This window comes from Bos javanicus, chromosome 8 (assembly GCF_032452875.1).
Source record: "Bos javanicus breed banteng chromosome 8, ARS-OSU_banteng_1.0, whole genome shotgun sequence".
Classification (NCBI taxonomy): Eukaryota; Metazoa; Chordata; class Mammalia; order Artiodactyla; family Bovidae; genus Bos; species Bos javanicus.
In genome coordinates, this window is record NC_083875.1 from 71,651,860 (window position 1) to 71,678,073 (window position 26,214).

At 43.5% G+C, this 26,214-nt stretch overlaps 1 protein-coding gene across 1 annotated transcript; it reads right to left on the minus strand.

Annotated features, from left to right (window-relative positions):
- Window positions 1-259: 259 nt before the first annotated feature.
- STC1 (stanniocalcin 1) lies at window positions 260-14,610 on the minus strand. Its single transcript, XM_061425858.1, has 4 exons — window positions 14,239-14,610; window positions 11,774-11,916; window positions 10,621-10,832; window positions 260-3,193 (listed from the first exon to the last, which is right to left on the minus strand). The coding sequence occupies exons 1-4, from the start codon at window positions 14,354-14,356 to the stop codon at window positions 2,923-2,925; spliced, it is 744 nt and encodes a 247-aa protein (XP_061281842.1). The 5' UTR covers window positions 14,357-14,610; the 3' UTR covers window positions 260-2,922.
- Window positions 14,611-26,214: the final 11,604 nt, after the last annotated feature.

Here is a 26,214-nt window from a genome sequence, read left to right on the forward strand (position 1 = left end):
AAAGTCTCATTCAAGAAATTTTTTAAGAATAACAATGAAAGACATAGGGGAAAAAAAACAATAAAACGTAACACTTTATTATTATTATTTTTTATCTTAGAAGGAATTCACCAAAGGCTTCATATTATGCTATGGTATCTTTAATTATAAAAATAAGCAAATAAAATAACTTGCATCTGTCATTACCATGATATGTTTCATAACCTTTATATGCACATGGAGCTTAAAAATGTAATTTAACAATAAATAATGACATATACCAGATATGCTCACTGTTTATTCCAGTACTCAGCCAAAAACCTAAATATCATTTAAATTATAAATACATAATGCAAATATAATGGCACAAAAATGTCTAAAGTGCAACCAAATCACAAGAGAAGAATCATGCAAACTGGTCTAGGTCAGCCCCCCAAATCACTCTGTGCAGCAAACACAAGACAAAGCTTTGGAAGTTGAAGGGGGAATTGGAGGGAGTAGGATGGAGGGAAAAGAGATGCAAAAAACTAGCAATATTGTGAGAACTGCTTCTTTCCGTATGTGTAGATATATGTATTATAGATACATATATAAATATTATTGTGGGGAGAAAAGGAGGGGGTACCACGGTTTGAAGAGGTCACAGCAAATCAAAGAGAATCCACTGGACTGAAGTTAAGAGAGAATTTCGCTAGGAATACTCATAAACTATTTGTTGCATTGGGATCCTGGCTTAGTGCGAAATGGACATAACACACAAAACTTGAATAGCTTTTCTGGTTTGGAGAAGCCAGCCTTGCCTGGGGGCAGGTTTGGGGCGGGGAGGGATGGTGGAGGGAGGGTGAGGGAGAATCAACTTAGAATATGATCTACCTGATTTCCAAGAGGCTAAGGCAGTGTCCATATGTTTGGGGACCTGGGGATGGGGCAGTTCTGGGTATAAAAATGCTCTTAACAATCTGATGTCAACACGCTGAGAGGCTGTGTGGGGACAAAAGCAGCCGCTTGTGCAGCTGCTAGGTCTGTGCATCCACTCTTGGTCCTTGAGCAGCACGTTACTGGTTTTAAAGGCTTTGTGGTAAAGTTGTATTGCTTTTCGTTTTTCTGGAGATGTGCCCTCCCTCCTCCCACCAGGATCCCTACCACTCTGATTCGGACAGATAGGAAGTTCATCTGAGTGAGAGTCAAGCACCAGTGGTTTCTACCTAAGCGAGTTTGGAGTGGCCCTTACAGTCCTACCCCTCCTCCCTCTTCCTCTCTCGACGTTGACCTTTGGTGGGCAGTGACGCTCCTAAGGGACTGTTGGGTTCAAGGACAGTGACCCTGAGAAACTACTGTTGTTCATAGCTAGGTTAATCATTTGGCTTTGGTGGTCGCCATCTTGTAAACATCATGGCAGAAAGGATCAAACCGCCAGCTCTGTTTTTCCCTCTTTTTTTTTTTCTTTTTTTTTTGTTTTTTTCTTTTTTTTTTGCAATCCTATACAGAGATGGCCCGGCTGCCAGGACTACTTCAGCAAGGCAGCGTGCTACAGGACAAAAATGTAATAAGAGGAGTTTATTAAGGCTGGACAACCCAGGGTTACTTATACCCCCTCAGCCCCAAGTCCCCCGAACTAAAGACCCAAAGGCTGATTGACTCATTCCTGATTGAGTTCATGGAAAGCCTCCTACCCCATCATCATGTTGCCAGAGAACCAGGCACTGATGAACGGTGACAAGTCAAGAACTGCCACTTCCCAAGGCATAGCAGGCCGGATCACACTCTTAAGTGGCCCAAGCTCAAAGGGTCGCTCTTTCTGGCTCCTGTAATTCTCAGTTGGATGTGACAGAGCTGTTTCAGGATAGGTCTAAGTCAAGAGTAGCCTCTGGGTTGAGGTGGGCTGGGAGATTAACATCTTGCCTGGGGTCCTTCAGATAAACCTGTTGTTTTTTTTTTTTTTCTATCTCATACAGGCCCATCTTAAGTTTTGATGTTGAGTAAAACTACTTCTACCCCCTTAGTTATAAAAAAGGCCACAAGGAGCATTTATGTGGATATCTGGAAGTGAGATAGTTATTCCATTCCCAGGAAAAGAAAAATAAAGCTAAGTTACAAAACTAAATCTATATGCAATAAAGTTATTATATACTGCTTTGTTTAAGCAGAGTCCTCTGGAATTTATGTACAGTACATTAGTTTTCACCTATTTATATTCCACAGTTAGACCTTAAGATTCTCTGGTTTTAAGACAATTGTTAAAGATACTTTTAAAGCTCTGAGCAGTTACAGTACTTAGAGATGTTAGCTTTTTGTTTTTCATTCGATGCAAGAAGATGCAGGCTCCAAGTCTGGTTGGAGAGCCAGGCTCGAGCAATTTGGTAAATGTGTTGGGAAGGAAATTAGACATTGAGGATCAAGACCATAAGACACTAGCTCATGAGAGATCAAGAACTCAAATATGACATTCATATTCGTCCATGGCCAGCACAGATTCATAACACGAATTCCACTGAGCATCTTTATGAGCGTTGGTTTAAGACATGCATTTAAATTAAGTTGCTTCTTATCAGCTAACTCTACTGGGGCAACCATTCTAAAGGGCTCCGCATCTTCAAATGACAATGTCTGGGGAGTTATGTGAATGTTTTGTGTTTGAGAGTTGTTGGAGGGGAGCTGGGAAAAGACCGAGTGGAGGGAAGTGATAAAAGAGGCCACTTTCTCCCGAGGAGAGGCATAGAGATCACATATGTTCTATTGGTGGGAATGCCGCCATTGCAAAATGTTGAGAAATTGATTACAGAAGCCTAGTTTCATGCAATTTTTCTTTAAGGGAAGAGGGATAGAAAATAGGAACTACTTAAAAAAAAAAAAAATCAAACCAGGCACAGTACACTCAAAGTTGGTGCGTAAACACCCTTAAAACGATCGTAGTTTGCTGAGGCTGTGATTGCCTCTCCCCGGCTAGGCACTCTCCTGGGAGGTGCGTTTGATGTGGGAGGGAGAGGCCACCTCACCTCGGAGGTTCCTGAGGAGGACTTTCAGCTTCTGTGGCTCATTGGCACGCCTCCTGTTGAAGTCAGCTCGCTGCTGTGTATGGGCACAGTGATCCGTCTGCAGGATGTGAAAGAGGCTGGCCATGTTGGGGCCGATTTTCTCCATCAGGCTGTCTCTAATGGTGCTGACTGTGTCTTCGTCACAGTCCAGTAGGCTTCGGACAAGTCTGTTATAGTATCTGCATTGGGAAAGAGGGGTCATTCGGTGAGAGCAAGGCAAGACCCTGGCTTTCATCTGGGCTGCAGCCAACACCCAGCCCAAATGGCCAGACCAAACACCCATGGGTAGCATCAGTTGAAGGTGGCTTTTGCCTCTAACTTTCATGCAGCATCTTCTTAGTGTGAGTGTATGCGCTGCCTTGAGTTACCACCCAGAGTAAAGATGGTTCTGTATTCATGTTTAGTGCTTAGGAGATTGAGATTGTACTTTGAATAGTGGGCTCATGGCGAGTTATAAAATCTTTAGAAACAGAATCATGGAGCTAGATGGGGATTGTGAAGGTAATTTAACGATTATTTCATCATCTCTTTTTACAGAGAAGAAATTAAGGTAGGAGAGCTGAAGTGACTGTCCCGGGTCATCCAATGGGCTAGTGTGTGATTAGTTGCTCGGTCATGTCCAACTCTTTGTGACCCCACAGACTGTAGCCCGCCAGGCTTCTCTGTCCATGGAATTTTCTAGGCAAGAATACTGGAGTGGGTTGCCATTTCCTCCTCCAGAGGATCTTCGTGACCCTGGGATCAAACCTGCATCTCTTGTATTGGCAGGCGGATTCTTTACCACTGAACTACCAGAGAAGCCCTCCAGTGGGCTAGACGTAGAAGCAAAGACTTGATCAAATGGATGATGTAACCCAGCACTCACACTTATATGTCAATAGTCACTGCACACCGTGAAAGCATTTACGGTTATTTTGGTGACTCTGCAATTTTTCTTTTTCTTGATGGTATGTGTGCATATTCTGACTAAATTTCTATTTTTTTTTTTTTTTTTCTGGTCACATTGAGTGGCTTGTGGGATTTTAGTTCCCCAATCAGGAATGGAACCCATGTTCCTCAGTGGAAACATGGGGCCCTAACCACTGGATTGCCAAGGAAATCCCTAAATTTCAATTTTTAAAGGGGATCCCTGTCTTCAGTTATCTAATGCATTTTTCTACTCAGTCTGAGTTCCCTGTCATCCCTTGGCTAGCCTCGCAGTCATTTTCAGTCTTCCTGCAAAGGGATAGTGCAGTGAGAGGACCAAATGCCAGGCAATGAGGATATTTACATAGAAAGGCTGGAGGCCCTTAATGCTTCTTGCTTCTATCATTTCAAGAAGTTTCTCACACCACTCAAACTTTTGCTGAGTGGTGGGGGGATGTTTTTATAGATATTTGGTGACCATCACTTGTTTGCTGATGGTTTTGTTTTCCTGACTAGACTGTAAGCTTTGCTGAAGGCAGGATATGTGTCCTTATTCTCTGTGCTCCTCATGTGCCCAAGTCCTAGGGCCATATTGCCTGCTCACTGTCTATCTGTTGATTTATTTTGTGGCCATTGAGGAAATGAAGCTTTCAAAATAGAGTTATTTCCAAAGTCATGGTTCCCTAAAGAAAAAATTATCTGTATGTCTTCTGGTAAGTTTCACACAAAAAAATTGGTGTTTGTTATAAATTTCCTTCATCTTTGATCTGAATTCTTGAAGCATCTGAAATACTGTGGCTAATCATTGTGGCTCAGAAAGGATTAAACTAACATATATATATACATATATTTTTTTTTTCCATGAAGAATATGGTTTCATCATTTTAGTCATAGGACATTTTTCCATGAATAAGATGGCAGTGCAGAAGATGTGAAAACAATTGTGTAAATGTTACACAGCAAATATTCTTAGGTAATATTCCCTTTGATGCAGGTTTTTGAAAAATCAGTACCTGTGAGTTAGACAGCATGGAAATTACCAAAAAAGGAGTCTTTTATGACATCAAGAACACACTTGAACCTTGTCATTGACCTTTTGTCAGTAAACTGTCTAATATTTAACACATATAAATTACTGGTCCTATTTGTTGGGAAGATAGTTTTGGTATTTTCCAGTTTGAATTGGGATGCATCTGCTCCATTTTGAGGAGGCAGTTGTCAAACCCATCAGTTCTGTGCTCACTAAAAGGACTCTCCTGATGATGGCCCGTGCTAAGTTGCTTTAGTTGTGTCCAGCTCTTTGCCACCCTATGGACTGTAGTCCACCAGGTTCCTCTGTCCTTGGGATTTCCCAGTCAAGAATACTGGAGTGGGTTGCTGTTTCTTCCTCCAGGGGATCTTCCCAACCCAGATGTCGAACCCATATCTCTTGTGTCTCCTGCATTTGCATGCGGGTTCTTTACCACTAGCACCGCCTGGGAAGCCCCCTGATGATGGTGGTCTGCAGTATTTACGTAGAGAGACCCTTTTCTCAGAGGAGCCCTAAGACTGCTGGGCCACGATCTTCCATGAAAAGAAACCTGTTTATTTTTAACTCACCTCATAGAACACAGGATCAAACATCTTTCCAGAATAACTTAACCCTCCTCCCACCTCCAGAGGTCCTTTCAAGGATGTACAGTAAATAGAGTGGAATGTGGGCACTGAAGCAAAGCCATCACCCTTCTGTGAGGGAGCAGAACGAAGCTGGGGACATAGGGAGTAAAGTGTCTGGGTCTTGGATACAGTCCTGGCTCGACCTCTTCCGTGAAGGAGGATTATATCCAGCTGTTGTTAAAATTGGGACTCCCTGGCACAGAGACACATTTTCCAACCCTTCGGAATTATAAAGCACATGAGTCAAAGCAGATCTCGCTTGGATGGGGAAATGGGGAGAGAAGTGGTTTTGGAAAAAGTGAGAATAGACTACTTTGTATGAACAAAGTAGACATCTACACACCCACATAGATCCCCAGGCATCTCTTGTGCTCTGCTGGGATGTGGTTCCCTGCATCTCTTTGTCTATTTCACAGGGTGTTTTAGATCCTAGAGAAGAAGGTTTGTGACCCCTCACCTTCCTGCCCACCACTCCCTCCCTCACCCCCGCTCCCTGCAACATGGACTGTATAACTTAGAAGTTAATCTTTCCATTTCTAGAAAGAACTGTTCACACTTAATGGTCTTCCAAATGGGCTGGAAAAGAGGATCTTCCCTTAGGGCAACACTGAAGACTCTAGTCTGGATGAAAAGTCCAACACCAGTAAAGGAACTAAGCTTCTGCAACTAGCCTTACCTCTTTAAGGCCATTTATGTGTTCCTCTGGTCCCGTTTTGTCCAGACACCTGCTCTCCAACTCTGAAAACACCTACTTTTACTGTTGCTTTCTCTGCTAACCCCAATAGGCCACCTGTTCTTGATGTTTCTTGAGGATGATCCTGGCCAGCCTGACTGCTCTTAGCAACTCCCCCCAAATCTACCCTTAGCCTCTCCCATGGAGCTTGTTAACTAAACAAGGGTAGGCTAAGAGAGCGCCTTCGAATAGAAAATGTCCATGGCTCCAGCAGCAGCTCCTGCAAGTGTGGGAAACCTACGAGACTGCCTTTATGTCTACACCATTTGCCTGAGCAAGCAAAAGGTTAACCCTACACCTCTTCATTAAGGGCTGGAATATGGCATTGACCTCTAGTGATTGAGACAGATCTTCCCTATCTCTAAGCCACCTCAGTGAGGTTACTGAAGAAATCGTGTCTCCAGAAAAAGTTGATTTAGCCCTTGTCACGTATTTCTGGATCACCATCTTGTATCAAATCTTGATGTTACTATAGCTATTGGGGAGATGTGCCTTCTCTTTGAGGAGAGAATGCACACAACTTCAATTGTTGATCACCAGGGGCTACATTTATTGTATTCTGTTTGGTATTCCATTTTTAGACTGTGGCTATCTCCTAGAGGTTTTACCTGCTGCCATTTTTGAAGTGGAAATCAAAGAGCTTGGATCAGGGCTGTGTGAATTTTAGGCTCAACACTGTCATTCACTAGCTGTGTGACCTTCAGCAAGTCACCCCCTCTCTTGGTCTGTTCTTTAATTACCAAAATGAGACAGTTAGCCTAGATAATCTTTATGGTCATTTCTAGCTATAACATGTTTCTGGGGTTTGATATATACGTTCCTTCTCAATTTAACAATAGCAACAAAAAAAAAGTGCAAATTTGCTTAAGGACCATCCTTTGTAGGAAGAGTTAAAACAATTTAAGACGATTCCTTTTGTCATCTTTATCGGGTGAGGCGGTGGGAGGTACTCCCAAGATTTGGTGGGTAAAATTCTGATTACCCAGCCTGATGGGTGTGTGCTCAGTCACTCAGTTGTATCCAATGTTTTGCGATGCCATGGACTATAGCTTGCCAGGCTTCTCTGTCCATGGGATTCTCCAGGCAAGAATACTGGAGTGAGCTTCCATTTCCTCCTCCAGGGGATCTCTCTCATTCAGGGATTGAACCTGCGTCTCCTGTGGCTCCTACATTGTCTGGGGGATTCTTTACCACTAAGCTACCGGGGAAGACCTCCTCCTCTCCCCTCAGCCTGGAAGTACCCTTTAAAGCATGTTTCTTGCTTCCCCTTTGAAAATTCCATCAGTGACTTTATTTTCTCGGTAAAGAATAAGATCAGATATTCTCCATAGCTACTGTTTCAGCCATGCTTACCCAAATACACACATACTGCCTAGGAACATTCTGTGTGAAGGTTTATAAATAGTCCTTTGTTTCCCTTGATCAATATTATTCTTCTGTTTCCTGTTCCCTATCCATGCCCTAGAGAGTTGGAAGCTTTGTCAGTTTTCCCACTCTGGATCTGGAATGGTCCAATTTCTTCTCAAGTCTCACAGCTGCCCAACCTGCCTGATCAATTTTGCCATCTTCCCTCCTTATTGAAAATATAGTGTGCAAATCCAGGCAGGGGGACACTCCAGCTATTCTTCCTCTTCTAAGCGCATTTCTCTCATGGAAAAGTTCCCTGTTCTGGCTCCTGGTCCAGTCACAGGCTTTTGGATTCTCCCAGGCCCAAATCTCATGCTAGATAAGTCACAGGAAGGTGGAATGAACCTGTAACTACTTCCTTTCACAATTCTGTGCCAGTTGGCACAACTTACTGTGTATCTATGGTGGGACAGAGGCTGGGAAAGCAGGATGTGGCAGGAGAGTGAGAAGCTTAAATAGAGCAAACCAGAGCCCAACATGGAACCGGAAATCTCTAGTTCTGAGCAGGAATAATACTAGCCAGTTGAAGTCAAATAATTGGGGAAAGGTACAGTTGCATGGAAGATTCTAGTCTTCAAGAGACTGACTGTTTTCCCTAATAAAGGTGATTCTTCTAAGATGACAGAGGATGATAACCAGATTCTGTGTGACCACTTTCTAAAGGTGAGAACAAGACATCTGTTGAAAAGAATAATGGCCTGCTTAAACATTCCTATTACTGGACTTCCCTGGCGGTCTTGTGGTTAAGACTCAGCTTCCACTGCAGGGGTCGTGGATTCCATCCCTGGTCAGGGAACTAAAATCCCACATACTGCACAGTGTGGCCAAAAAAAAAAAGAAAGAAAAGAAACTAAATAAAAAACTCCTATTTCTAGTCTCTTTTTAGATTCTTAGTATCACCAGTCCACAATCTGTATTCTCCTTTCTCTAAGAGCTCTGGCTTCATAATGAAAGACGCTACCTCAGTTGAATCAGAGACATGAGTAGTGTCTCAAAATTGGCCATATGCCATATTATAGGTTATGAACTGTCTTTGGACCCTTAAAGATTAAAACTGATAATGGCTGTACTAACATATTCCTGCCCAGTTACCACACAAACACATACTTGGTCCTTGATATTGTTATTGAGTCACTAAGTTGTGCTTGACTCTTTATGACCCCATGGACTGCAGCATGCCAGACTTCCGTGTCCTCCACTATCTCCTGGAATTTGCTCAAGTTCATGTCCATTAGCCCCCTGGTCCCTAGCGCCTGTCAAACCTAGCAATCTTTACTTCTTTTCCTTAGGGTGAAGAATCTTCAAGTAACAGACTGCTTTTCCCCCCGCCCCCTCTCCAGATGTAATAAAAATCTTCCTAAGAATATTAAGACTAAGGTCAATATAAAGAGACAGGCCACTTGAGATAAATGATGAATTTGACTTTCCTGTTCTCAGAATATCAGTTAGGACCATGACAGGGTCACGTCCAAAGACTGAACACATGACTTTTATAAACTGACATGAGGTTCTGAAGTTCAGTGATCTGTAGTCAGGGTGAATCAGAAATTTACAAAGTTTAATGTCAGAGGCCTCAGCCTTTCTCTAAAGAGGAGCTACTTTTCCATTTTCCGTGTGTGCATGCTAAATCGCTTCAGTCATGTCTGATCTGTGCGACCCTATGGACAGTAGCCCACCAGGCTCTTCTGTCCATGGGATTCTCTGGGCAAAAATACTGCAGTGGATTGTCGTGCCCTCCTCCAGGGGATCTTCCTGACCCAGGGATTGAACCTGTGTCTCTTACATCTCCTGCACTGGCAGGCAGGTTCTTTACCACTAGGGCTACCATGTATAAATGACTAACTTAATGGTTAGCCCCAGAAGGACTAGGTTATTAAGGACTCTCTGAAGAAGGGAGGCAGCCACTGGCTAGGAAATCAATCTGGTAAGGCTGTGTTAGCTGTCTTGTGGTCAGAGCAACCCATAGGGTCTGATCTTTGTGAATATGTGCAAATTTGACTGGAGAATCAGAGAAAAATAGTCCTTCAGGACTAGGAGTCAAGTTTTAGGCTGTGCGGCATCACAGGAGGCCAAACTTGACTGGTCTGCATTGTCCCTGCCATACTTCCATGCTGGCCCCATTAGAACCTCTCTGAACTTGATCACGGATGATGAAGCCCAGGTCTTACCAGAAAGCTTTCTAGGCCATGAAATGAGCATGCCTGCCATCTCATGTCTTAGGTGCTCACTCCTGTCTGGTAAGGACAGTGAGTCAAGGATGCAGAAGGGCGTGATGCTCAGATATTACTAGCTCAGTGGCTTGGGCTCAGGGATCCAGGGAATCAGCAGAAAACCATTCCGGGAAACCCTGGACTAGAGGAATGGGATGACAGACCTGGAAGGGAACATGGGAATCATCTAGTCCAGCCATTTCACTTTTCCCAAAGGAAATTTGAGTCCCGCCAAAGGGAGGTGGCTTGCTCTGGGATACCCAGTGAAATATCTAGGGGGACTTCGGACTGACTCAAAATACATGCAGTTTTAGAAGTCTGTTGATGACATTTGACCAAGGTTTTCATGATGACCCACTGTACTTTGCCTAGTCACGATTTCAGCCCAACTGGATGTCTCAAAAGCTTGTTTCCATAAACTTCATAATTCCCTTCAAGGCAACGCACCCAGGGATGCTGTGGATGAAGTTTTCTATTAGATGCATGGAAAGACTTTCCTACAACAGTGAAAAAAAATCCAGGCTGCCTAAGCTGTCACAGACAATCACAAACATATTTTTTCCTGCAAAAGCTGGGAAGACTGCAAGCTAAAATAAGAGCACGATTGTGGCAATTTAACCCCTTCTGTATCTGGCTCTGCCAGTCAACCACTCCCTCCTCCCCCACAATTGCCAAAAAGTGGATTCATCTGTACCTGTTGGAGAAATGATTAGGGAGCTGGACGACTTCCGTGATGGCTTCCGGGTTCCGCTTGGCGACACTGCACACGTTCAGCTTGGTGTAGCACTCCTCCTGGACTTCGGCGATCATCCTCTGGAAAGTAGAGCACCTCCGAATGGCCAGGAAGACCTTGGAGGTGACCCCATTGGCGATGCACTTTAAGCTCTCTTTGACAAATGCTTTTCCCTGCCGAGGAAGGAGGGGGGCAAGAGGACAAACTTTAGCTTGAGCTGAACAGAGAGGACAGTGCCTACAGTATGTGGAACTTAAGGGGGCATGCCTTGGCACTGTCTCTAACCCTAACCCTTAACCCATAACTCTAACCCCCAACTCTTATGACCCCATGGACTGTAGCCGGCCAGGTTCCTCTGTCCATGACATTCTCCAGGTAAGAATACTGGAGTGGGTTGCCATGCCCTCCTCCTGGGGATCTTCCTGACCCAGGGATTGAACCTGCATCTCCTGCATCTTCTGCATCGCAGGCAGATTCTTTACCACTGAGCCACCAGGGAAGCCAGCCCTCTAAATGTCCTTGTAATAAGAGAATTGTAGGCTGCAGTCAAGATTTTTTTTTTTAAATCCCTATTCCCTTAGACTACCTTGAGAATTGAGCTCCATAGAAATGAAATGAGATGACAAAAAGAGATGAACCATAACCAACCACTCTGCAGCCTAAAAATAGACAGTATTCTTAGAGAATAGATTGTATTCTCTGGATTGAGATTTGATAACTCAAACCACAAGCTAGTAAACAAACAAACAAGCAAGCTAGTATGCTGGCTTATATAGTGAGAAGAGCTTCTTTGTTAGAAGAACATTTTTATTTCCTCTTGAAGAAGCAAAGATTTTCCGCTCATCACCCCTCCCTTATAAGACAGCCTCTGTCAGCGTGTTACAATTGTGCATTAGAGTGGGTGGAGAGTGGTTTATATAGAACCTATTTCTTAGCCCACAGTGTGTGTGTGTGTGTGTGTGTGTGTGTGTATACACACGTTAGAGATGAGAATTTAGAGTAGGGAGGCTGGGAAGCAGAGCTGGTTCCCTACAAGACTGGGTCCGAAGAACAATAGTTTCATACACCGTTAATGACACATAGCCAGTGGGAGCAGGGGTCAAGGTCTTATTACCTGAGTGTCAAATTTAGCAGCGCTGTACAAGAAGGATTTACAGATGTCGTACATCCCATCTGTGTCACAGGTGGAGTTTTCCAGGCATGCAAAAGCTCCACAGCCAACCTGCAGCGCGCTGTTGAGGCAGCGAATCACTTCAGCTGAAAGATACAAATCCATCCAATCTGGGTCAAACGGTGAGGATGCTCTGGACAGATCATGGTGATGTGGTGGCAAAATTCAAAGACAAAGGGGTGAGAAGAACTTCTCCTGGGAGTCTGTGATGGGGCTACCAAAAAGACCCATTCAGAGTGGTGTGGGGGATGAAGAAGAGAGGGGACAAGCAGACTCCTTTTGCTTATAAGAACCAGAGCACATGAAGGAGTGGGAATGAGTTTTCCCTTGGAGGCATACTCTTGGTCTCACCATCCCATACAGTTTTGGTGGTCGGAGAAGTAAGATTGGAAGATCAGGCATGCACAGTTCTTGAAGGAACTCTGCAGAATCCAAGGTCATGTCCTAAAGGCTGAAAGCCTGGGAAGGCAGTGATGGGTGGACAAGTTTAGGCGGAGGAAGGGCCAGGGAGTCTATCTGGCTTCCAAAAAAATACACTCCAGGGTAATAAGGATGGACATGCGTGTGTGCATGTGCGTGCTCAATCGGGTCTGACTCTTTGTGACACTCTGATTGTAGCCTGTCAGGCTGCTCTGTCCATGGGATTTTCCAGGCAAGAATACTGGAGTGGATTGTCATTTCCTTCTCCAGGGGATCTTCCCAAATCAGGGACTGAACCCGTGTTTCCTGCATTGGCAGGCAGATTCTTTACCATCTGTGCCACCAGGGAAACCCCAATAAGCATGGACATTTGGCCTAAATGGCAGAGAAGAACTTGCTAGGAGTCCACTTGGAGACCCTTCTGATTTAGGGCGTTTAACTTACCTTCCTATTGGCGGAAAGAAATCTGATCCTTTCATGTTTCATCCCACCCCCCCCCCCCTCCATAGGACAGTGCTTAGAGGTATGTATAATCTCTCATATTAAAAGCCATTTTTTTAAAAAAGAGAGAAACACAGGTGTAGAATAACAAGGCCAAGGCACCCCCTTGTGCAAGACGGAAAGAAAACCGCAAAGAACTTGCATGAGGCTTTCTACATTGTGGATAAGATCTCCCATAAAAGTAATTTCTCTCCTACAGAAGGGGGGGGGGTGTTCTGGCAGGCAGCTCAGCGAGAAATGATCTGCAGCCTTCATACCATAGGAGTCTCCTCTGAGATCAAAAGCACGATTCGGTTAGGCGGCCCCTCCCCCCCGGCCCCCCCCTCCGGCCCCCCCTCCCCCCGCAGCCTCTGGGATGTTACAAGTCATTTCCCTAATTATATATTTCCACGGGTTCAAATTATAACTTTGCTTAAAGCAGTTTTAATATGCATTAGGGTTGCTATTGTTTTAGGCAAGCTGGAATTGTGAATCACGGCATCTCTATAGCAACTAAGTACAAAAGGAAGTGAACCAAAGCCCTCCTCTCGGCAGGGACCTGTGCTCTTTCGAGGGGAGCGGCGTCCAACACCTGCGAGCCCATCTTTACTGACAGTCGGGGCGGGGCGGGGTGGGGGCAGAGAGAGAGAGAGCGAGCCGGCATGGAAGGCAAGCAAGATGGACAAGCCAAGTCCAAAGGCAGAAGTGTCAATGCCGGCTTCCTGAGGACTCTTTTCCTTTAGAGGCTAAGATAATACACAATTGACTGCTCCGGGAGTCAGGACTAGAGAGAGACCCCCGCCCCCTTGGAGAAATAGCTGCTACCTTTCACAGATACTTTTTTACGAGGGGGCTCCCTGGCCAAGGGGCTGCGTGGGGATTGAATGGAGCCCTGAGAGAGCAGAGACAGACGGAAGGAGCAGTGTCGCGGGGTGCGGGGTGGGTGGGGGTGGGATGTATAGGGTTTTCTATAAATCTGCCCTGAATTTGTCAGACTGGAGGGCTATGGCTCGGTAAATCGCTCTGCAGAGGGAGCTTTCTGTGTGTTCCCTGAAGGGCCGAGGAAGTCAAGTTATGGGGTCTTTAGGGTGAAGGAAGAGGAGCAGCATCAGACAAGTCACGTCTCACCTCAAGATCAGCTTCGGCTTCTGGAAAGTATAGAGAGCGCTTTGAAGCATGCCAACATTCAAGCCTCTCCCCCGCCCCCTCCCCCCGCACCCCCCTCCCCCCCCACCAAGAGGGTACGTGCCAGATTTCAGGCAATCAGGCTAGGCTTATGCAATGAAATACCCTCAGCAGAGCGCCCAGCTTCTTCGTTAGTTGCATGCAATTTATTAAACAAAGGAGCTCCACTTCCTAAGGCTATTGGATTACACTGGCAGTTTATTGCCTTCAGGCATGCAGCACATTTATTATCAAGATCAGCCGTCACAGACACAGTTGCAAAAGCGAGAGGCAAATGAGGACAGCTCCTTGCGGGAGAAACCGGTCCTGGGTTTGCCGCTTACCTGAGTTCTGAGCTGCCACCCGGGATTTCCTGAGGCTCACAGAATCATTCTGCTCCGCCTCATGGGTTGCAGAAGCACTGATCACCAGCACCAGAAGCACTGCTGAGTTTTGGAGCATTCTCTGAGAAGTTTCCGCTAAGTTGCTGGGTTTTTTTTTTTTTTTTTTTCCTCCCCCCCTTTCCTCTTTCCCTCTCCCGGCTTGAGTGAAGATGTGGATCTGGATACACTGAGAACCTAGGTGAGGATTTGATGAGGATTTTTCTGTTGTTGCTGCTGCTGATGTTGCTTCCGCTGGCGCTTTTTGCTGCTGCTGTTGTTGCTGCTGCAGTCGCTGCTTCTTGCACCTCTGGCTTTTGCAAACTGGGGGCCCAGAGCTGCACCCAGGGATTTTATAGCCGTTCTTATCGGTCCTCAGGATCAGGGACCAATCAGGTCCCTCAGCTGGTCTGGCCAGCCAATCGGAGGGCGTGCTCATTGGGCTAGAGCTGTTTGACTTCTTAGAAATATTTTCCAGCAAATTAAAAGTACCTGCTGCCAATGTTTTATACGTGTGTGTGACTGTGTGTGCAGAGATGTATGAAAAAGCTATTTTCACAGAATTCAGGGATGATTTTGTGTTGGTCGAATTAAAGGGAAATCGTATGATGAACTCAACCAGGTGCTTTGGGAAATCTAACCATCTTTTAAAACTGTGTGCTATGGGAAGGAATGCAATCCAGGCAGGATGAGTAGTGGGGTCTCTTTGGATTCGAATTTAAACTCATTACAGCAGTTTTACTATAATTTTCATAGCACTGTCTCAGTGTTGTAAGTTACGTAGATAGTACCTCCCCATCTTCTCAGTGTAAGTGTGTTCACAGGTCTGCAAGGCATTTTGGCTGTATGTGGACATCCATCCTGAGTTTTCACATATATGAGCTTTTGTAAAGGGACATGTAGGAGGATAAGGGCCCTGGTGGACTGGAAAATGAGAGCTCTGAGCTGTCACCCCAGTTCCTCTATTGATCAGCTCTATGACCCTGGTCAAATCCTTTTACCCTGTTCTACCTGTTTTCCAACCTGTCAAATGCCAAAGTTGGAGTCTAGCATTCCTGATATCTCTAAAACAATGTCTAGTAACATAAATTAACCTTGACTCCCATCTTTTTTGTTACCAGCAAGACTGCAGACTCCAAGAGTGTTAGTTACCACAGCTAGACACATGAATACCTACATATATTCTGCTCAACAGGGAGACATCGTGAATGCCTGGAAATTAATAAACTGTGTATTCAAGCCCAGCAACTTCATAATCACATTGAAACAATAAGCTGGCCAAAGCAAGAATAAACCTGTTGGGTAAACCAGTTCATTTCTTGTTGAGTGGGGGGAGAGGGATTAGGGGGTGGGCAAGACAGGGAAGAAGGGGTAAGAGACCAGCATGTGTTGGAGAAAGGGCTAATAAGCTTGATATGTAATAAGAAAATTACTGTGGCATCACAATCATGCCTAGGATAGAAGTTCATATTTTCTTATAAGTGGGCTGTAGGCAATACTGAGGCTTGTCCCTAACTTGTGAAGGAGGCTAATGATCTTGGAGAGGATTTAGGATTGATGGTTAGGATTGAAGGTGGTCATTAAGGGCTGGGTTGGAGTGAAAGGATTAAGCAAGACAACCTTTAAACATTTGAAGGAGGTAAATGAGAAAGGGCCATCAGGGATTCGTCCAGACGGGCAAGATGATCTTGTAAGAAAACAGAGCCAAAGACTTCCATGTAAATCATCAAATCTTCAAACAAAGATTGGAGAAAGAGCTCCGACTCTTAACCACAAACCAAGAATCAACTCTACATGAGTGTGGGGAGTGATTATAGGTTGCCTGGCAAGGGAAAAAAAAAAAGGTTGTTTGGAAAATATGACGTTTGCTAGAAGAAGGAGCAGAGAAAATTAAGGGTAGAGGGAATATCTAGAGAAAAGAAAGGGAATTTTCAAATTTCTTTTAACATTTTCAATTTAAATTAACTGACAGTATTGGTATTTCTCAAGTACCTTCTAGGCTGGGAGCTTAGGGGATGCGTGGGGGAAGGTAAAGGAGAAGAGAGAAGGAGGAAAAGTAATGATTCTCATCACTGAGAAGCTTATAGTCAAGTTGGGAAGAAGGTCAACCCCAGTCATATTTCCTAAGGGTTCAGGGTGTCAGAAACTTGTATGGTAAGAGAAGGCCATGGTCAGCATTGGCTACAGATGTGGCAAAGCTTCATGGAACGGTCAGTGCAGGAAAGATGTGAACTGCTGTTGTTGCTTTTGCAGAATTTATGAAAAAGCCATGATGTTTCATTTTTTAAAAATGTTTTTGTTCTGGAAATCTCGGAGGTTGTTTTTATTGCTTCAGGCAGGAGTGATAGGTGTCTGGCGTGACGGCACTGCAACACAGTATTAATAGTTGTGTGTTTTCTTCTAGAAGGAGAACCAGAAGACAGATGCATATTCTTCCCGAAGATTTGGATTTCTCATCCTCTACTTCTCTACCTCCTTAGCCATTTTTTTCTTGTTAAAGGCAGTACTGTTTCTCTTGTTAGACTTTCCTTGTTTTAACCTACTGGCTTTGAAGGGTGGTGACTTACTTTTCACCATCGCCATTCTTTTCCCCATACCCTGGTGTTCCCACCAGAACAGATTGTTCCACAATTGTCAGGGTGTGTTTTGCATCTTCTGATGTTGGTTCATTGTTTCTCTGGATTTCATTAACTTATTGTCATCTGTCTGGAGGTTCCTAGCTGAGTGTGTGAAATATCTCACAGTACTGATAACATGAAGCAATGCAATGGTGGGCAGCCATATTGGTTTGCATATAACTAGTGCATCTGTGCATTTGAGAACATCAAAGGCGGAAGCTGAAGCCTACCTAGAAATCCCTAATGTAAATAGCATCTCTTACCCAGAGTTCAAGGACATCTGAATGTACTCAGTCCTTGTGCTCGCATTAGACTTTGATATAAGAATGATAGAAGAGTCTGGGGAGCCCTGGAGGTGATGTCCAGTTTCTTTGTAACTTCTCCTGGGATGGGGGAGTAAGGAAGAATACAAAAGAGCTTGAATATCAGATTTCAGACTTTGAATTTTATCATGCAAGCAACGAGGAGTCAAGGGTTCTTGAGTAGGAATTGCTAAATGTGTTGAAATTAGCATTGGGGGAAGGTCGTTTGACTGTACTTAGGATGGCTTGGAGGAAGAAAAGAATGGAGATTGTAAAGCTAGTTAGTAAGATCAATTTGTGTTGTTGAGGTCCTGGACAACCAGGATAGCAGTAGGAAAGAAAGGGGGAAAATGATGAGAGATGTTTGAAATAAGATGGAAATTATCAATTAGTATAAGAACTTTATTGGAAAAAAATATTTCTCCTAGTTTAATGACAGTACATCAGGGGTTTTCCCTTCCCCATTCATTGGTTATGGATTTTAGTTGACAAGACTATCTAGCATCTCCGTTAGACTGGCACTTTCTGGGATTCTGTTAAGGTAGTAACTTAGCTCACAAAAAGATGTGATGCGCTTAAGGGAGATGAGGAATCTTCCCAAGCCCTACTGCGGCTGTGCAAGTTGGAAGCACCCCCAGGTGCAGTAGGTGGGAGGGGAGGGGAGCCTTTGCCATGCCCTCAAGCTGGGAAAGTGCACAGAAGTGGGTGGGAGAATCTGCCAACACCTAAGGCTGGGTGATGGTGCCCTGACTGTGCCCGTGCGAGGCTGGCATGAGTTCAGTGAGAAGATTACATCAAAGATCTCTGGGGCTTTGTTGGATTTGGCTAGCTTAAAGCTGAGCGGTGAATGGCTCTGGGCTTTTTGGTGAGAGCAGCCCAGGAGCATGGTCTCTTGGTAAATGTTTCTGTTGTGGTTAACAGACTGCAAGACTCATCAAGGTCGGTGTGACATGGTAAATAAGGTTGGAGTGTCACTGTCATTCTTCTCTGGGAATCTTGAGGCCTGACTGCACTGTAGGACCATTCAGTCATGCCTTCCTAATCTCAAGAAAAAGAAGGAGAGGAAAAGAAGGAAGATAGGGGGGCGGGTGTGTGGAAATCATCTCTTCCTTCTGTAAAGATACGTTTACTGTGCAGACAGTCTCAAATTCTTGGCCTTGTTAATTGCCTCTGACTGCTTTAAACTCTGCCAAAGAAAGAAAGGGGAAACTATATTAAGAGGGTAAACTCCCCCTACCCCCACTGGTTTAGGGAGGATTACTGAGTTCTTGGTATTAAGTCAAGTGTTGTGGGAAATGTGGAGAAATGTTTGACCTTTTCTTGTGCGCCATGAACTCCCAAGCTACTTCTTAATGCACGTAGGTTGTATTTGATGAGGAAGAATATCTGTTTTCTGGAAATCTAATATGGCCAGTGGGTTGGAATGGAGTTTACAGGTTTAGATTCAATTAACATTTGCCTGGTGCCTATCTGCTCTATACCGGGCATGGTGCTGCTGCTGCTTCTTATCTGTGAGAAAAAACATCACTCTCTCCTCCCACAGAAAGAGCCTGAGACCAGAGAGGAATGACTTATGCATGGTCATAGGGTAGATGATGGAGCTAGGTCACCTGAGATTTGTTTATTCTAAAAGGAGTTCTGGGTTCTTCAGTCGTGTGACCCCCGCAGTTGAGGAGGACCACGCATCCTTAGTGCACTGCCCCTTGGGATGGGGCAGGAAGAGGAAAAAGAATACACAAGATAATCTAACACGTTTAAACCAGGACAAGCAAGTTGAAATTAGCCTCTACTCTTGTGAACACTAGTGTCTCATCCCTTCAGGTCTAAGTTACAATGTCACTTTATATCAGGGAGGACAAGTTCATAGTCCTCGGGCAGCCTGTCAATCTTCTGTTTCACAGGAGCATACTGAAACAAGTACAAAGAAATGTGTGTCATTGAATCTGTCAGAATCATGCCCTTTGGAGACAGAAAGGAACAGTACTCTGTTGAGACACATGAGGGCGCCCGAACCAACCAGCAAGGAGATATGCCTTTTACATAAAAAAAAAAAAAAGTGTGAATCCTGGCTAAGTCAGATTGACCATTGATTGTTTCAGGTCATCAGGATGCTTTTTTTAAGGGGATGACTTATATTTGTGGTCTAGGTCACACACCTGTGACTTAGCCAGTGAGCTTGCAGATGACTGGCATGGTTCTACATATTTTAGGAATTCTGTGATAAAACCATTCTGTTTACCATCCTATTATTACCTAGCAGAGAACTATCAAGGGGTTGTAGGTTTATTAACTATTAACTACTCTGCCCTAGTGCTAAGCGGAGGATCTATTTACTAACTATTCTGTTTATTAACTTGTTAGGGTTTATTAACTACTTTATTTATTAACTAGTCTGCCCCAGTGCTAAAGGGGAGGCTCACATCCCTACCTAACCGTTCAGGGCAGATGAAGGGCTATATCAGATAACACAGGTGTTATTTTGAGCTCCTTGGTTTAAAAAAGCAATTCTATTTCAAGGTGATAGTGAACATTGCACCTTGCAAGTGAAGAAAATGAAACTTCTTTGACCCATTTTTTTCTTCTTAGCATTCTTTCTTCCAGTGGTCTGCAGACAGAGGTCAAAGCTAAATAACTTTCTACTCAATTTGTGACACTTTTTTGCATCTATCCTATGGCTTGGAAATCTTCCAGGGGAGTGTTGGGAGGTCAGTGTGGAGGCAAATCTGAGCCTAAATGTTTTCCCTTGCTTCTTGGTCAATCTCTCAGACACCTCTGTGACAAATCCATTTGTACTCCAAGTAGAGGAAGGAATAGTCGAGGGGTGGGGCCAGCCTGTCATTCTGCCCATGACTGAGAAAGTCTTCCATCCAGTGCTCCATGCAAACCCTTCCTGTTAGAGACCAAGGCTTGCTACTTGCAGTAGACCACTCCATCCGTCGGGCTTCCCAGGTGGCTCAGTGGTAAAGAACCTGCCTGCCATGCAGGAGATGCGACTTCTGCCCCTGGGTGGGGAAGATCCCTTGGAGAAGGAAATGGCAACCCACTCCAGTATTCTTGCTTAGGAAATCCCATGGACAGAGGAGCATGGCAGGCTACAGTTCATGGGGGTCACAAAGAATTGGACATGACTGAGTGCCTAAACAACAACAATACAACTCCATTCATCCATAGACCTTAAGCTTTCTGTACCTGGGTTGGTGAAAATATATGCAGTGAAAATGCAGACAGTGCAGTGTGGGGCAAGACACGGAGGGGTGGACCTGAATCCAAGGCAGCAAATCCACAAGGTTCAGCTGTGAGCTATAATGAGTAAGACTGATGGGTGATGCCAATGAGTTTGTGAAATAGAAATTAAAAAAAACCCAAAAAACAAAAAACTCAGGCTGAAGCATCATTCTGACATATGTAGCCTAAAGCCAGCTTGGCATTTGCAAAATGCTGTCCAAGTATAAAGAAGTGTCTTGCAGCCATTCCTGGGTGCTAGACAAATCTATTATTCTGAATTTATTGGCTGAGAAAGGGGGATGTGGAGAGGGAGAAGCCTTTATACAAAGTTACCCTGCAAGTCAGCAGAGGGGCCAGCCTAGGAGGTTATAGATTTCTTTACTTGAGGTTGGGAAAGCTTGCCAAGAAATTTATTAGGGCAATTCAAATGCATTTTATAATCAAGTTGCATTTAATATGCTTTAGGCTAAAGTGCAATTAAGATAAACCGGTTCCTTGTTCTGAATGGGTATCATGGGAGTCTCAACATACTCTGATTACTATATCGTAGTAATAAAGTGCAGAATGCAGTGTCAGAATTCATACTGTAAGGGTTTTATAATGGTAGCAAAAACGGTCACCAGTGCCATTCTCTTTGCTTTCATGGATCACGTTTTTTGTCAGCTGTTTGAGAAATGGACTCTCTCAGCCCTTTAAAAAATTAATTGTAAGGAAATTTAGTGGAATAAATGGAAATCCAAGTGCAAAAGGAAACACACTCTGGCCTCAAGGCAAGCATTTTCTTGAACATGTCATCCTGCACTCTCCAGTGACAATAATAGGAAGGGGGAGGAAGAGAGAGAGAGAGAAAAAAAAAGTTACAGCCTTGGAGGAAGCCGTGAAGTCCTTAAGGGCAAAAAACATCAGGGAGTCGCTGTGCGAAGACAGGGAAATTTAACTCAAGAAAGCATGGAGCAGAGGAATATTACTCTTTTCGTATAGCAAATTTTAATTATATTTTCAGTGCTCCTCATATTTGTACTTTTAATATTTTCTTTACATAGGTGTGATTGATCGTCTTTACTGTTTTTCTTGCAAAGTTAACAAAGGAAGTGCAGTTTCCTCTGTGTGTGTGTGTGTGTGTGTGTGTGTGGGGTTGGTGGGGCTTGCCCTTCACTTGTCATTTAAATCACTCACACCAGACTTTGGAATATGGAAAAGAATGAGAAAAGAACCACACTGTTAAAGTCAACCATTAGAAGTGAGAAAAAGTATTTCCTAACATGATATTAAACAGACCTTCGTTGGTATGAAGGGTGGGTCAGTGTTTGGAGCTTTTAAAGTCATAGCTTCTCTATTTTTTTCTCCAAAGAAGTAGATACACTGATGGATAGTTTTGCCTAATTCCATGAGTCCAGCTGTCTTTCTGATCAAGGGGAAAGGTGCGAGGATAAGGAGTCATTTCTCTTAGGACTTCAGGTGTTGCCCACACATAACAAGCATCTTATCTCAGTTGGGGCTGACCTTGAGCAGGACTCGAGGGAGCAGGATACATCCATGGTAACAAGACTGAGAATCTGTAACTTTCCTTATGTGTCTCTTTTCGAAAAAATGAAAAATTTTAAGACCTTAGAAACAGTGAGATTTTCATTCAGCCCCGTTCAAAGCCCTTCCCCCACTCCCTCCTTAAAATGTTGCCTTATGCCATGAATTGGAAAGAACCACTGAAAGCCCAGAGCTGCATTCAGAAGCAATGAATGCAAAACCATCAGCTGTAAAGTAGGTGCTGTGAACGGTTGTGCACAGGGAGGGGGAAGAAAGCTTTGCCTCACTGCAGCCTGTGTGCCTATTGCCAAAAAGGATTTGCTACATGGTTGAGAACTGAAACCTTGCTGAGTCCTTGGGTATGGCGGGCTTGTGGAAGGTGGGGAGGGGGAACCCCTAACTGACCTCACTATTAAGTGATTGAATTGACTGCTGCTCTCTTGCCAGGGGCTTGGTTTTTATAATCTCGGTTCTTAATTGGTAGGAACTTCTCCAGCTCTGTGAATGTGTGTGTGTGTGCCTTCTTTTGCATGTTCATTCTTGTACATTACATGATTTAAAGGTATGGCCCTTATGAAGATAACCAATGGCCTTTCTAAACTCTAGGCTTTTATTCTAATGGAATTCTTGAATAGGGAATGTGTTATGATCCTCGTATATTTCAAGGAAACTACATTTTGATACAATTATATATGATGTGTTGAACAGCAGTTGACATAATGACATGATGCTACATTTTGTAGACATTTCCTTAAGTATCTATTTCAAATTTTCACAGTTTTCTTACTGTATTTTTTTCCTTTGGAACCAGCAAAATTTTCCCCAGTTCTTCATCATCTTTAAGCCCTTAAAGGCCTTATAAATGATGGGTACCATCCTGTAATGCCTAAGAGATTAGTTGGTTCTGAACTTCAGATTTAAAGAGTTATCAGATAACTCAGGGGCCCATTCATTTGTTCACTTATTTATTTTATATTTCTTATTTTTACTTTTTATTGAAGTATAACTTGCATTAAGAAAAATGCAAAAATCATAAAAAGTACAGCTTGATAAATTTTCACAAAGTGAACATACTAGTGAAAACATCCTCTCTCCAGTCGGGGCTTCTTATGGGCCTAGCCCAACTAAGAGCCAGAGAGCAAAGAAATCCTATACAGATAATCCTCCCAGTGCAGAAGGTTTAATGGAGAAGGCTAGAGTATTGATTTAAAGGGACAAATAAAAGAAAGATGACAAAGAGTCTATTGGACTTGAAATGAGAAATTCAGTGGAGACTTCCGTGTCTAGAAGGATGGAGGATTGAAAAAAGTGAATTGTTCTCTAACTTAAAACAACAATATATGTTGAATAAAAAATTATGTCAACTTTTAAAATGCATCATTGATCTCTCAAGAAATTTCAGAATGCAGATGCAAACAACAAAGTAAAATTCAGAATCCCACAATTTGCCATGTGTGTAGGCTTCACGGGGAGCTGAGGGGAAAAAAAAATCTAAGGCCAAGCCAAGGTAGCAATTTTAACAGCAGACCTACCTATAAAGAGGGTGGAAGACAGATCCTAGGGAAATATTGTTGGCAAAAGTCTTCTTTGGAAATCTGTAATTGACAAATCCATGTTACAGGCTATGAAGATGAAGAAACTTAGTGACTTGATAGCTAGTGTTTTCTCAAAGAGTATCTGCTAGATTTGTAATTCTCTGAGATCTTAGGGAAGTTTGTTGTTATGGGAGAGTCACTACTTTCTAACTGAAGCTGATCTGTCATCTTTTTAATCATAGAAGAGGACATTCTTCTGCACAGGAATTCACAAGAATCATGCCTCTTTTTGGGGGAGTGAGTACCAAGGGGACAGAAATGTGTATGTATATATTTTCCAGGCTTCATAGCAATATGAAAGGATGCATGTAAAAGCCAAATCGTGGAAATAGCAAGGATTATCCTTTTTTTTTTCTTTCACACTATTTCTAAACCAAGGACATCAATAAGGATAGGGAGAAAATATGTGTTGTTAAATATTACTTAGGCACTTGACATGTTATGGAGGCAAAGTCCAACTGCATTCTTACATTCAATCTTTCATTAATAGTTTGTCTAAGTGGCAGTTACAGGGTAACACAAACAGTCATCAATGTGCTGAGTGTTACAATACAAAAATTCAAGACAATAATCAGATGAGGTGGTCAGAGAAAGTTTCCTAGAGGAGGAGGTATTTAAGCTGAAATAACAATAACCATGATGTAGTTCGGCAGCCGTAGGGGCAGGGCAGTTGGGTTGTACAATTCTAGGGATCACTGATCATAGACCTCTTACCATCACCTACCATAGTCTAGGTGTATGGTAACCTCTAATTATTCAGCCCTGGAAATGTATGCAGTGGCAACAGGGGCTGAGGGGGAGGTTTCCAGTGAGAAGGACCAGCATGCGTGGCATGGCCATCCTGAGATGCAGTATGGTGGATCTGGGGGACTGAAAGTGTGCAGCAGGTGAAATTTAGGAAGAGAAAGAGTGATATTAGATGAGACAAAAGGGTTTGAATCTAGCTAGACCAGGCACGATTTTATAATCCATGTTAAGATTTCTCAACTCTTTCCTACAGGGGAATGAGAGATCATTAAAGGGGTTTAAGCCAGCAAGTGTAGTTGGTAAGGTTTGTATTTAAAAATGTGTCTTTCATAGGATGCATATATGTGAAATCTAGAAAAGTGGTACAAATTAACCTATTTGCAGGGCAGGAATAGAGACTCAAACATAGAGAATGGATGTGTGTACATGGGGGTGGGGTGGGGAGTGGGATGAACTGGGAAAACAGGATTAACATATATACACTCCAGGTGTAAAATAGATAGTTAGTGGGAACATACTCTGTAGCACAGGGGACTAAGCTTGGTGCTTTGTGATGACCCAGAGGGGTAGGATGGGGAACTGGGGTGGGAGAGAGATCCAAGGTAGGGGGATATGATACATGTATACATGTAATAGATTCACTTTGTTGTACAGCAGAAACTAACACAACATTCTAAAGTGATTATACTCTAATAAAAATGTTTATTTCATGCTACAGTGTGAAGGAGGGATTGGTTGAGAACTAAGGTAGTGTAGGCACACTAATAAGAGGTGAATGATAATGAATGATGCTTAGACTACAGTGATAGTGGGCTTGGAGAAAGAATGTATGGATCCAAGAGACATTCAGGGAATTATATCAATGGGATCAGGTGATTGGTATTTTGGAGTGGGATACAGTATGGACAGAGAGAGGGTAGATTCAAAGATAATTTCTGGGTTTCTGTGTTGACCTGGATGGATGGGGTGACATTTACTAACATGTGAGACAACCCACTCCAGTACTCTTGCCTGGAAAATCCCATGAACAGAGGAGCCTGGAAGGCTGCAGTCCATGGCATTGGTGAGGGTCAGGCACGACTGAGTGACTTCATTTTCACTTTTCACTTTTATGCATTGGAGAAGGAAATGGCAGCCCACTCCAGTGTTCTTTCCTGGAGAATCCCAGGGACGGAGGAGCCTGGTGGGCTGCCGTCTATGGGGTCGTACAGAGTCGGACACGACTGAAGTGACTTAGCAGCAGTAGCAGCAAGACACTAGTGGAAGAGATTTTTTGTGTGTGTGAATGCAAAGGCATGTCTTGGTTTTGGACTGAATTAAGTTGCTAAGTTGTCTAATGGGAGATTTTGAGAGGTGGCTGGATATATGGATCTGGGGGTCAAGAGGGGGATCTGAGCTGTAATTACACAGTTAGTGGTTGTTAGGGTTTAGAAACTCTGGAAGTGTTTGAGATTATTTAGATAAAAGTGTAGGGTTAGAATCAAAGAAGCCTTCTCCCTTCTCCCCAAAAGAGGTTTCTGGAAGTCACATATTAAATGGCTGGATAGAAGGAAAGGAGGTTACAAAGGAGACGTAAAAGGAGAGTTCAAAGAGATAAGAGCGTGCAGTTATCAAAAGCAAGGAAAGAGGATATTTCATAAAGAAGGAAGTATTTACCTGTTCAGTGCTGTTGAGGGATCAAGGGTGTAAGGTAGGACATCTTTAGCTGCAAGCAGCAGAGAATCTGATTCAAATTTACTTTAACAACCAGAATATGTATCAAATCTTCTAACTGGAATTTTAAAAAGATACAGTACCAAGGCTTCAGCTTCACCTTATTCTAATGGCACTGCTTTCATGACCCTGGATTGGGTTGGTTTTATCTTTAGATAATGATGATGATTTCTATTATAAATTATGGTTGCTTCTGGCTTCATATCAATATGTCCT

Bases quoted from the DNA above. Each gene is read 5' to 3' on its own strand.
- STC1 (XM_061425858.1), bottom strand. From the start codon at position 14,356: ATGCTCCAAAACTCAGCAGTGCTTCTGGTGCTGGTGATCAGTGCTTCT. The intron at 10,833-11,773 runs GTAATAAGACCT...CTTCCTCGGCAG, and splicing joins CTGCTAAATTTGACACTCAG to GGAAAAGCATTTGTCAAAGA. The intron at 3,194-10,620 runs GTACAGATGAAT...TTCCCAATGCAG, and splicing joins CCTAATCATTTCTCCAACAG to ATACTATAACAGACTTGTCC.